This window comes from Berghia stephanieae, chromosome 6 (genome assembly GCF_034508935.2).
Source record: "Berghia stephanieae isolate SIO BIC M18660-M18661 chromosome 6, UCSD_Bste_1.3, whole genome shotgun sequence".
NCBI classification, from domain to species: domain Eukaryota; kingdom Metazoa; phylum Mollusca; class Gastropoda; order Nudibranchia; family Aeolidiidae; genus Berghia; species Berghia stephanieae.
The window spans coordinates 48,839,175-48,853,081 of record NC_088365.1 but is presented as its reverse complement, the minus strand read 5'-3'; the positions used below and the strand labels follow the sequence as shown (position 1 = coordinate 48,853,081).

General features: G+C 38.1%; 1 protein-coding gene across 1 annotated transcript in view; it reads left to right on the top strand.

Moving 5' to 3' along the window:
• The window catches only part of LOC144975176 (large ribosomal subunit protein mL42-like), a 15,310-nt gene extending 4,581 nt beyond the window's left edge, over positions 1 to 10,729 (top strand). The window contains exons 2-6 of the mRNA XM_078918974.1: positions 1,847 to 1,916; positions 3,286 to 3,370; positions 6,195 to 6,227; positions 8,983 to 9,104; positions 10,603 to 10,729. Of these exons, the coding sequence (XP_078775100.1) occupies positions 1,847 to 1,916; positions 3,286 to 3,370; positions 6,195 to 6,227; positions 8,983 to 9,104; positions 10,603 to 10,666 (374 nt within the window). The 3' untranslated portion in view covers positions 10,667 to 10,729. The remainder of the gene's footprint in view (positions 1 to 1,846; positions 1,917 to 3,285; positions 3,371 to 6,194; positions 6,228 to 8,982; positions 9,105 to 10,602) is intronic.
• The last annotated feature ends 3,178 nt before the right edge of the window (positions 10,730 to 13,907 follow it).

The following is a 13,907-nucleotide window of genomic DNA, read 5'->3' as shown; positions in this document are numbered from 1 at the left end:
AAATTTGAATTTATAGGTCATTTTTGCATGGATGGTTCTTGATTTAAGCGCTGAAAAATTTCCTCCTTTTTAGTGACCAGTCATTCTCACCCCTGAACAACATTGCTGCTGATCATTATATTAATGTTAACAAAGTGCTTATTCGCAGTAGTAATAGTGATTTTCACGGTTAAATCACAATTCCCAGTAGTAGAAGCGCCCTCCCGTCTTTGAAATATATTTATTCCCCCCTCACTGAACACAACACTGTATTTTCTGTTTCTGTTTAAAATGGCGATTTTGTCGAATGGCTTGAAGTTTGAAGTTGAATGGGAGTGTGTGTTAGTTTGAGAAGGAAAGAAAAAAAAAGGGATGATTGAAACATTTTGTGTTACTGAAATTGAGATTTTGAACGTTTCAAAGTAGCCTTCAACTCTTAACCTTGGCAAGATTGTGTTTTGTATTGGCTTTGTTTCCCCAATCCATCCGTGAAAATTTCCCCGTCTCCACCTCTTCAACTTGATCATTCGTTCACATCTTGAAATCTAGCAGCTTATCTGTTAGATTACTTTAATGAGAATTGTTCCATCCCCGTATATTGTTTTATTTACAGTTAGTTAAATTAAATATATTTTATAAAGGTTACAGGATTTTTCTCTCTAGCTCTCTCACTCTCCCCCGCCCCCCCCCCCCCCCCCCCCTCTCTCTCTCTCTCTCTCGCTGTTGCTTATGACTCAGTGCTCCTGCTAATAATAGAGTTTACCATCAATAAACTACCACTACTTCTACAACCACCATCACATCATCATTACTACCACTACCACAGCAACCTCCACATGGTTATTAAAACTATAGCAACCGCCACCACCTTTACATCACCATGCTCCTCGTCATCATCACTACCACCACTACTACAACCACAACCATCACATCATCATCATTACTACCATTACTACAGCTACCTTCACATCGTTAACAAAACTACAGCAATGACCACCACCATTACATCATCATCATAATCCTTATCATCATCATCACTACCAGCACCACATCATCAACACCACCACTACAATCACAACCACCACATCACCACCACCATCACTACACAACAAAAGACTCATCGTTATCAATTATTATCATCAACGAAACGTAAAATAATGATAATAGGAAGAATAATAATTTAATATAAAAAATAATAGTGATAATAATAATAATAAAAATAATAATAATATTTATATTTTGTGCCCTATCATCTATACAATAAAGGTCTAGGCTTGTAACTTCTATTGCAAATACAGAACGAACCTGAACAATGCTTTGTTCAGGTACGTTCTGGATTTGCAGTACTACTGCGAATAGAATTGGCCTATTACTATTATTATTTATTCAATGAGGCCCTACCACCATCACTAATATCTATTGAGTCCCTCCCATAAGTGCTTTTTCCCACTGAGGCAACTTGTCACTGGCTAGGGTCTGAATAACAATCAGATTATTGGCAACCCGGGGGTTCTGATTAACAACGACCAATCATGAAAGTTACTTTGCTACAAGTTATGGTAAGGATGTTAAATGTTTTCCTTGGTGAGTCGCCACAAATTTATGACTCAAAAAGAGCTTGGGAAACTGGCCTAACTGGTAACCTTTCAAATTTTAGACCACTTATGAATAACCTGGCAGCTATTCACAAATGTTTGTCAATAGTCAAGTGGTCTATTTGTAACCGTTTATGAATTGTAGGTAGTCTGATTCCAGCCTATAGACAGGTGACGACTAGTTATTTAAAAAATATATTTCCATTATTCTTCATGCTCTCATTATTTGTTTGGCTATGTCATTTTAGATTTTGATTAATATTATTTTTCAGTTACCTCAAGATTAAAACTACCTATTCTTAGAAGGTCAATATCTGCAACAACATGTTTACAGAAATTGTGGCAAGTATCTGCTTATCATTATCTTTGTTATAATGTAAAATGACTTTCTAAAAAAGATGTATAGGGTACTTGTAAGTAAATTTTTCCACTGTTTAACCCTCTCCTTACCACCCATAGGAAAATAGTCACATTCGTTACGATGCAACCAACAGTTTTCTCTTTCTGTTTTCCTTCGTACGTCACAAATTATAAAGAAAATATTTTGTTCTCGCGATAAAAATTAGACACTGGTAGAATATACTTGTTTCTTTTCTGTTTGAGTAGAAAAAATAAATCTATTCTTGTGTTGGGTAGGTGTGAAGTTTCAGGGAAAATTCTGAAAATAGCTGGTAAAGAGAGAGTTAATGCTCAGAGTAGTCAGAGGTGCTTGAGTTGAAATGTTTATCTAACAAGACTTGTCGTCCTGGCCAACAGCATCCTTCCACCATCCAGAAACTTGATTATTCTTACCGTCTCTACTCTAAATATGATTATAGGGAATGAGATTAGAGGAAGAGTAGTGTCCCTTGATTGGACGTCACTGGCGGAGAAGTTATTTGTAAACAAATCAACTACAAGCCAAGAGATCCAAATACAAAATTTATTATTCATATTTCTGTACAAAAATGCATATCATAATCAACGTAGATCTTTTCTTTAGTTTTCTCCATTATGAAATGTTAACAAAATATGATGTAGACTACAAATTAAAATTATATGTTGATAAATTATACAATATGATGAGAAAACCCTTCCTAACTTACTGAACTTCCCGCTAATGATTGGTACTAATAATGGCGATAGCGTCTGTCGGTTGTCAAGACGCGACTTCCAACAAAGAGGCGCTACTCTTAAATCTGTTTTGAAATCTCATTCCCTATAGGGGGGAAAATGTGAGCTTTTGTATCCATCAATATCCACTAAATATGCTCGAAATGTTTTACAAGGGATTGTAAAAATGATATGATGTTAGGCGTTTTTATAATTTTTTTTTTCTGACAGAGACAACACTGTTATAAGCTAGGTACTCATTTTACATCTTGAGAATGGTGAAAATTGTGATTTGAAAGTCTTTTTGGGAGATGTTATACAATGCTACCCCACTGGATACATACTTGTTGACAAATGAGATATATAGATAGAACAAATTTGACGTCACGCAGGCCATTGTTATTGTTTTTTGCCATCCACGTTTATGAGTAATTCTCACTTAATTGTATTATCCAGACTATAAACGTTCATGATTACAAATAGTTTTGTGTGTTGGTCCGTTATATTTCTGGTGGCAATGTTGTGGACTTCTTGGCCAAGCACATACTATTTATATACATAGTAATATTACTCATTTAATGAAGTATACTGTTAATTAAATTGTTGCTTGTTATGACAGGAAACCCAAAGTATGCGAGTCACGAGACAAGACTATGATAATGTGTTGGCATCCAGAACCAGACTTTCCATATGAACACACACAGGTAAAAAGGCAAAAGTTTCATGAATAAAATGGGAATTAATCTTCCTACTGTTACTATTACAGCAGTCTAAGGAAATCCACTATTATTTAAAAAATGGTAATATTATCAAAATATAATTGTACTGATTTTGAATAAATCAAATCAGATGACAAAATTTCACCGTCAGTTATTTTTAGCCAGGTACTCTTCATACCTGAGTGGAGTGTAAATGATTAGTACTCGGGATGTAATGATCATTTTGAAGCTCGTACAACATCAGTGATTGCAGATATAATAGAAACATCTGCACTTAAACCGGTGCTGCTTGAATCTCCCGCTCTCCCCTGACACTGACCAGCTGTTGAGTCACCCTCTATTGCCAGTTGAAAGTGCCTTTCGTACAAATTTGTACTACGGTTATAAAATCAGCCAAAAAGTGTCACTGTTTAAGGCATTGTCATCCTGATTTAATTCCCTTTCTTTTGATGTAAAGTTTTAACTTAAAATCTAAATGATGATAAAATTAGTTTACCAATCAACACCTGATTATTATGTTCTTAGTTAAATACTTAATGCTGTTTTCTTTAGAAAATAATTCTTTTCTGCTAATGTCATATTCGATTGGGGAAGAAAAGTCATGACATCAAACCCTCTACTCTTTTGGTTTCTAAATCCATGGGAGTGTGTATGTGATCAGTCCTTCGGAGTACTAATAATGAATAGGTTACATACAGGTGGCATAACTATTTCAGTAGCAAGATGTAAGTATAGACAGATTCTTAGGATTATGGAAGGTAAAAGAGCGAGGTTGGATTGTCTTTATTGACGACCAGCATTTATTTAGACTTGAAAATAAGATACCATCACTCTGACACCAGAAGATGAAATACACAAAGTATGTATCCAGTCCTCCGCAAGAGTAGTTTTACATTTAATGGGACAGCTTGGCTGGTGATTTGGTCTTTGCTTCGTACCCCTAAAGGTACAGAGTTCAACTACCTGCCACATTGTGTGGCCTTGAGCAAGTCGCCTAGCCTTAGCTCACTTTGCGGTGCTGCACTGCGACTGATGCCTGGGTTATTCCAGTCTTCCCTTGGAATAGATCCTAAAGAAAAATTTCCCCTTAGGGATGAATAAAGGGAATTTATTATTATTATTATTTTATTATTATTATTATTATTATTATTATTATTATTATTATTATTATTATTATTATTATTATTATTATTATTATTATTATTATTATTATTATTATTATTTATTATTATTATTATTATTATTATTATTATTATTATTATTATTATTATTATTATTATTATTATTATTATTATTATTATTATTATTATTATATTATTATTATTATTATATAATATATTAATGTCTATTAATAAGAATTAATTTTGTATAAGAATTTTGACAAGTCCGGGATCATTGTCATCTATGGACATATGAAGTAAAAGTTCACTGGCCTTGATATGAAATGGTTTGTTGTGTCAATGTAGATCAGTATCAGTATAAGGCTGCATAAGACAAAGCTAAGATAACTTTTCAAATCCAAAAATTGGTATGACACTCGCTTTCGGATTGGAAGGTCCTGGGTTCAAGCCTTGCTCGGCGCATAGTTGATACCTTGGACAAGGTTCTTTACCCACATTCTCTCACCGTACTCAGGTGTAAAATGAGAACCTAGCCTTTAACAGCGTTGTCTCTGTCCGAAAAAAATTGTAATGTCGCCTAACAGGCATCATGTACCGTCCTACATGTTAAATGTTGCTGTTTGCCAGGGACCCCTTGTATAGCATTTTGTGGATATTGCCCTGTATAAAAACTCAATTTAGTAATTTGATTTAGTAAAGAATTGATTTACCATTGCATGATGGGGTCCTTATGTGAAGCAAAATTTTGAAGCTGTCGTTTTATGAGATTTGGAAATAGCTGAAAATATTGGCTTATGGACGTAAAATTGAGTGAAAAAACCCCCAAAACTTTCCGGGTTACAGTGCAATGCCTTAACCACTCGGCCACTTCACCCCCAAAAACTAGAGCATTTATAAATTGCAACATACACTAAACGTGCTCAAAGCATTTTACAAGGAGTCCCTAGCCAACAGCAACATTTAACATGTATTATGAGACCGAGACAGGACACCTGCTAATTTTTTTAGACAAGAGGCAAGACATTTAACAGCCAGGTCCTTATTTTACACCTGTGTGCACTGCAATAATGTGAGTACAGAGCCTTCTCTAAGGCTCAGCTAATTGGTGCTCAGAGCGGGACTTGAACCCAGGGCCTTGTGATCTGAAGGCGAGTGTCATACCACAAGACACCACATTGCCTCTGTCTTCACCAACCAGTCTTCTGTTTTGAAGAATTAATTATTCAACCTTCAGTATTGATTTAAAAAAACAAAAACTGTTGAAAAATTGCAATCTAATTCCAAATGAGAATCAGTAACTTTATTCCTGAAAACAAGAACAACTGTGTCTACTCAGACCTAGGCTTGCCTACACAGGCCGCTATTCTTCCTTCTCTCTCTCTCCCGCTCCTCTCTCTCTCTTTCTCTCTCTCCCTCCCCCCCCCTCTCTCTCTCTCTCTCCTTTCCCCACCCCCTCTCTCTCCCTCCCCCCCTCTTCTCTCTCTCTCTCTCTCTCTCTCTCCTCCTCTCTCTCTCCTCTCTCTCCTCTCTCTCTCTCTCTCTCTCTCTCTCTCATTACATAAAAGGCAATAGGGGTCAAAGTCAAAAGGAATGATGGATCTGCTAGGGATAATCGAACCTAACTATACTAGCAAAATTCACAACAAAATCAATACCAACCCCTTTTTTTTTCTTTTTTTTTTTTGCAGCCTCTTCCAAGGGACAAAACGGAAATTACACAGGTGAGGGAGATGTTTTGTTTTGAATTATTATTGTTATTTTGTCTCGTTTCTCGTGTATTAAAAAGCCATTGTCATTATACAGTAGATTTCTTGTATTGTTGTAATATTTCAAATTTTTCAGTTTTCAAAAAAATAAATCTCATGCACCCCCTCCACGTACACCAACCCCTTGTAAAATGTCATGTAAAAATTTTTTTTAAAAAATTGAGGTTTTATATAGCACAATATCCACTAAACATGCTCAAAGCACTTTACAAGGGGTCCCTGGCCAACAGCAACGCTGTTAACGGCCAGGTACTCATTTTACACCTGAGTACGGTGAGAGAATGTGAGTAAAGCGCCTTCTCCAAGGACTCAACTATGCGCCGAGTGAGGCTCAAACCCAGGACCTTCCGATCCAAAAGTGTGTGTCATACCACAAGACCACATAGCCGCACATGTACCGTATATAGTTATCTCCCTCAACATATTGATAGAGTAAATAAATTAAAAAGTTCCCTTTATTTATCCTCAGGCAGAGATTTGTCTTAGGGTCTATTCCAAGGAAAGACTGGAATAACTCTGGTGTCAGTCGCAGCTCATCACTGCAAATTGAGCTAGTGAGATGTGGTTTGATTCGGGGCACATAACGCGGTGAATATTTGAACTAGGTATCTTTTGGGTACAAAGCAATAACCATACCACTGAGTTACACTCCCCCCCCCCCCCCCCCCCCCCCCTACCCCCTCTCCATCAAGTTGTTCTCGGCAAGGCAGGGATTCCTCAAACCTTTTTGCATGTCCTGAGGAGTTCGAGGAAACCGTGCTGGAGCATATTAAAAGTAATAATTCACAGACATTAGGCCCATGGAGCCAGAGTTAATGAATATAATGAAACTTGAGGTCAAGCAACGACCATCACACGTGAGATGCGCAGATTCGTTGACAACTTTTAAATCTCGCTTAAAGTTTTATCTTTTTACGTCACGTTGCAATACTATTATCATATTTCGTTGTTGTTAAATTGAATTCGTATCACTTTTCCATCAAACTTGTCTTACTGTCATATGTTTTTGTTTGATATCACTGTAAAGTGCTTAGAGCCTGTGACAACGCGGTAAAGCGCTATATAAATGCCATTTATTATTATTATAATTATAATTATTATTATTATTATTAACAGTCGCTGTGGTGACAAGCCCAGAAATGACGATCTTTCTTGTTTTCATCTATTTAATAATATTATTTTTATAGATATAGATTATTCAAGTCTAACCAATTAAACTAAATGATTCAAGCAGTGTTATCATGTAATATTTGACTATTACACTACTCTTTATCACTTAGAATATGCTTTTCAGGTGCCTACACAGGCCGCTATTCTTCTTCCTCCTCTCTCTCTCTCTCTGTCTTTACAAGATTGTAATAAAAACAATACTCATCATGGTTTGAATGAATTACGCCTTTCCGCCACGACACCATAAGATATTGTTGTCAAGGCATTTCTTCTTCTTCTTCTTCTTCTTCAAGTACCAAGTCTGTGCCATACATCGGTGATCATGGTACGCCATTCATCTCTCTGATCAGATAACCTCAGAAGACTAATATTACTCTTCTCTTTCTTTGTCACCCAGCTGTTCAAACTATTCAAATATGTTTTTCTTGGTCTACCTTTACTCTTTTTACCTTCTATCTTTCTTGTGAGAGAAAGATGTTCAAAACATTTATGTCGATTTAGGTGCCCTAAAAATTGCACTTGTCTTTTTCTTAGTGTACGAATTAATAACCTTTTAGTTTCAGCTTGCTCTAATACTTCTTCATTAGTTTTCTTCTCTGTCCATGGGATTCTTAACATCCTTCTAAGAAACCACATTTCTGCTGCCTCCAGTTTCTTTCTAATGTCTTATGTAATTGTCCAGCTTTCACAGCCATATAATAACACTGACCATACATAGGCCTTCAAAACCCTATGTTTTGTTGTCATTGAGATATTGTGGTTTTTAAAAATTTGACTCATTTTATTAAAACAATCTTTAGCTATTGCAATTCTTTGTCAAGGCATTTAATGAAGGAATATAGATAATCCATCAAACAAGATACTGATGTCAACAGGAATCACCCATGTTGTCCAAGTGAGCAAATACGGGGGTTAATAATCTTGCCCAAGGAAAAAAAAAAGAAAGTGTCTGAAGTTGGGCTCGAACCCGGGACTTTCCGGGTTACAGTGCAATGCCTTAACCACTCAGCCACTTCACCCCTTTCGCATCAGTATGGGGTAGCGTAATAGTAAGGTGTCAGACTGGCTTCAACAGTATGAGGAAGTCGTCAAGTTGAATGTCTGACCACACTAACAAATTCTAAGGGCAAGCATTTTACTCACACTTTCACCAATTCTGGTGAAAAGGTTTGAACTGAGATATTGCCAAGTTTAGTTAGAAGGTCAATTTTTTATCAAAAAAGAGTTCTTGTCATAAATGATCAAATCAACCCTTTTTGTACATCTTCGGGAAATATCAAAGCTTAATTTCACTTCTAAATATTTTTTACAGCTAGTCAAGTTGAAAAAGGATGAAATTTGAGAAAAGTTGCTGGATACCTTTCCCATATATCTGACCATAACTTCATGTAAAATCACCCGATTTACTTCAAATGAAGATTAAAGTGCTCTGGGGAGCATATTCTTTTAGAAAATGCAAATCCAAAATTTTCACCTTGCGACTGATTATGACATGCACTGACACATATAGCCATTCACGATTATGTTTTCTTTGTACTAGGGTGAGTCAGTGCTCAAAGTCCAGTATCTCCTGGATGATAAGCTAAAGAACAGGCCAGATGGACCTACAGATGAAGAGTTAATGAAACTGTTCCACACAACTAAAATGACTTGGAGACTAAGGCAAGTATGAAAAAAAACAAAACAAAAAACCCCCCAAAAACTTGAGCCGTTATATAGCGCAATATCCACTTAATGTGCTCAAAGCGCTTTACAAGGAGTCCCTGACCAATAGCAACATGTAATATATAGAACGAGACATGACGCCTGGTAGGCGATATTACAATACTTTCTGGCAGAGACAGATGAGAGAATGTGAGTAAAAAGCCGTTTCTAAGGTCTCAACTATGTGCCAAGTGATGTGGTCTTATGGTATGACACTTGCTTTTGGACTGGGAACCATAGTGTGGTTATGTAGTCTTGTGGTATGACACTTGCTTTTGGACTGGGCGGGAACCATAGTCTGGCAATGTGGTCTTGTGGTATGACACTTGCTTTTGGACTGGGAACCATAGTGTGGCTATGTGGTCTTGTGGTATGACACTTGCTTTTGGACTGGGAACCATAGTCTAGCAATGTGGTCTTGTGGTATGACACCTTTTTTTGGACTGGGAACCATTGTGTGACTATGTGGTCTTGTGGTATGACACTTGCTTTTGGACTGGGAAAGTTGTTTTTTTATGTTTATTTTTCTCTCTGCTTTGTTCGGCACCGTTTCATAGTATGAATCCTACACACTTTTCGTATTTTTATTTTACAACAGTGTCTGCTCCCCCACATGCCACTCGAGTGAAAACTTACCCCCCTGCCTTTCCCCCCCCCCCCCCCACCCCCAACCCTTGCCATTTGGGTGAACATCTTCTTACACCAGTGCCTTCTCCCCCACTTGCCACTTGGGTGAACATCTTCTTACACCAGTGCCTGCTCCCACACTTGCTACTTGGGTGAACATCTTACACCAGTGTCTGCTCTCCCACATACCACTTGGGTGAACATCTTCTTACACCAGTGCCTGCTCCCACACTGGCCACTTGGGCGAACATCTTACACCAGTGTCTGCTCTCCCACATACCACTTGGGTGAACCAAAACAGGAAACTTGGCATTCTAGTTTAATCTTGCACATCATAACTTATCATTTCCGCCATAGAAGTAGTAACTGCATCGCTCTCTTGATGATTATGGTTAGCATACCTGCCAACACTTCCACTTTTGGCGGAATCATTCCTATATTAACTCTTCCTTTTTGTACTATTCCGCCATTGTCTCTAAAATTCCGATTTTTCAAAAATGATGATAATGTAAGAATAAAAAAAGAGCGAAGGTGGGGGGTAGTTGGTAGAGCACTTATGTCGCAATCAAAAGGATTGAGATCAATTCTGTGTGCAGTCGAGATTTTTCCTGACCCCTCTGTCCACTAAGAAGTGATTGGGTAGCTGGGTCTGTTAGATCTGGCAGAAAGTACTTTGCGATAGGCTAGCTTCCTATCCGAAGGGTAGTAGCAAGCAATTTCTATTGTCCATTTCAAGCTATAGAAAACTCTAGCTCCATGGGCATAATGACTCTGAAGAATTACTTTTTAAAAAATGAGATTGTCTTAATGTTATTTCATTTTATTTCAGACCAAGACACGACAAGCGAAACAAAATGAGAAAATCCCCTCCGGTTGACAGAGAGGGATTGTGATTGTGGCAATTGTTTTTGTTTTCTTGAAAGTTCATTGTATATAATAAAATCAAATCATCTTTATATTATGCTCAAGTTTTTGATTAAGCTGACTTCCACGTAGCTTGGTTTTAAAAATGGAGGGGGGGGGGGGAGTGGCTGAGTGGGTAAGGCATATTGCACTTTGACCTGGAAGGTCCCGGGTTTGAGCCCCGCTTCAGGCACTTTCCTTTTTTCCTTGGGCAAGATTATTAACCCATAATTTGCTAACTTGGACAACAACATGGGTGATTCCTATTGACATCAGACATCTTTTTTGATGAATTATCCATATTCCTTTGGGGAATGCCCAGGTGACAGTATCTTATGATGTTGTGGCGGAAGAGCATGATTTTTTTTAAATTTTGTTTTTTAAAAAAACATGGAAAACTGTTCTTTCTCCTCCTTAAGTCTGATTGATATAATTTAGTGAGAAGTAATCACGATTGTGAGTGTGAGCAGGTCAAAAAAATAGAATAGAGAGGCAGTGACTGGGATCAGTGGTGGTTGGTTTGTGCTAGTACCTACTACCTCCCATGAGCGGACAAAAATCCTTGTGGACTGATTGCACAGATTGGTCATTTTTGTTTTGAGGGTTTTACGGCACTTGCAGCACATTAAGGTCATATCAGCGCCAGTAAAAAGGAAGTTTGAGATCACCTTAAAGTCTCACCCATAAACCAGCACATGATCCCACAAAGAGGAATACACTCAAATGTTTACAAATCATATGATAAAATATAAAAAAAATAACAGTACATAACATAACAGAGAGATGATTTACAAGGGAAAAACAATTATCTCCCAGAACTATAACTATACATTAAACTGTTTCCCTCCCAGCCAAGGTCGGGACAAAACTAAATAATCTCTTTCCAAGACAAAGACAGAATGCAATTGCTTGGGCCATCATTCCAATGGACTCAAAGGGCTTGGAGGGGTTTACACATACCTGCCAACCCTTCCAATTTTGGCGGATTATTCCTATTTACACTCTTCCTTTCCGCTATTCCCCTTTTCAAAAATGATGGTAGTGGTAAGAAGAAAAAAAATTATGTTATTAATAGGTAACATGAAGAACGAGAATAACGCCTGTTAGACGGTATTATAATTTTTTTCAACAGAGTCAACACTGTTGATGGTCAGGTCTCATTTTATATCTGAGTAGTGAATGTGAGTAAAGAGTATTTCAGAGGACTCAACTATGCGCTGAGCAAGGTGCAGGAAAATTGTCCCATTCGTTACGATACAACCAATATTTTTCTTATCCAAATTGCTCCTGTAAAAGAAAATGAACAGTGTGTTGTAGAGCATGTTTTGCTAAAGAAATTATGCATTGCAAGAACTTACTGCAATGATGCCAAAACTTCGGTTTGGTTTCACCGTTAAAAAATCCTGTCTGGAGAAAAAAAATTCGGGGTTACGGGCAACTTCCGTCAAATTCCGGTGAGGTTAAATTGTTCCAAGGATACCCCCCTCGCCCCCTTCCAGTCACTACTACTACAACCACCATCACCACATCATCACTACCACTACTAATACACCCACCACCACCACACTATCATCACTACCACTACTACTACAACCACCACTACCACCGCATCATCACTACTACTGCTACAACCCCCACCACATCATCATCACTAGCACTATTACAACAACAATAATTATTACTACCATTACCACCACTCATCATCACTAGCACTACTACTACAACCATCATTATCACTACCATTACCACCACATCATCATCACTAGCACTATTACATAATTATTACTACCATTACCACCACATCATCATCACTAGCACTACTACTACAACCACCATTAATTATCACTATCATTACCACCACATCATCATCACTTGCACTACTACTACAACCATCATTATCACTTACTACCAGGGTTCCCGCGGCCTCCTTCAATTTAAGGACTTCTTGATAACTCCTAGATTTTGATATTGCTGAGAGAAGCTCCTTGAAAACTCTTTGAAATTCATTTTAGGAGAAAACTCCTTGAAAATCCCCCCTCCTCCTCATCATCATCATTAGTACTACCACCATTACATCAACCACGGCATCGTCACTACCACCACAACCTCATCACCATCCCGACTACAACTACTACAACACTATCACATTACCATCTCCACACCACTACTACAACAACCACTGTCACATCACCATCCCTATCACCACAACAGCATCCCTACAACCACTACTACTACTACTACTACTACTACTACTACCACATCATCATCATCCCTACGACCACGTCACCATCCCTGCAACTACTACCCCGAAAACCACCACATCACCATCCCTACCACCACTACTACAACCACCACATCACCATCCCTATCACCACTACTACAACAACCACCACATCACCGTCCCTACCACTACTGCTACAACCACCACATAACCACCACCACTACTGCAACACCCACCACATCACCATCCCTACCACCACTATTACAACAACTACCTCATCACAATCCCTACCACCACTACTACAACCACAACATCGCCATCCATGCCACCACAACTACAACCACCATTAAATCATCATCTCTACCACCACCACCACCACCACATCACCATCCCTGTAACTATTACAACCACCACAACGCCACCCCTACCACCACAAATACTACTGCACCCAATGTTGCAAGCGCCGTAAAAACCCTTCAAACAAATTTAGCTCAAATCTCTCTCTCTCTTTCTCCTTCTTCATACAAACACATACATACGCAAATCAATAAATTTCGCTCATTGCATTAATTTTAATGTTCACCTTCCTGTACTTGCCAATGATAGCTCATCACAAATACTTTGACCTCAAACGTTGGCCTCGTTAGTTTTTCAATTTCATGTTTCTCTACTTATAACTATCACTATATGCACTTTTAGCACTCTCTCTCTCTCTCTCTCTCAAACACACACACACACACACACAAACTACAACCACCACCACCACATCTTCATCACGACCACTACTACTACAACCACCACCACCAAATCAGCACTACCACTACTACTTCAACCACCACCACCACATCATTATCATTACCACTACTACAACCACCACCACCACCACAAAATCATCACTACCACTACTACAACCACCACCACCACCACATCATCATTACTACTGCAACCACCACCATTACATCATCACTACTACTATAACCACCCACACCACATCATCACTACTACAACCA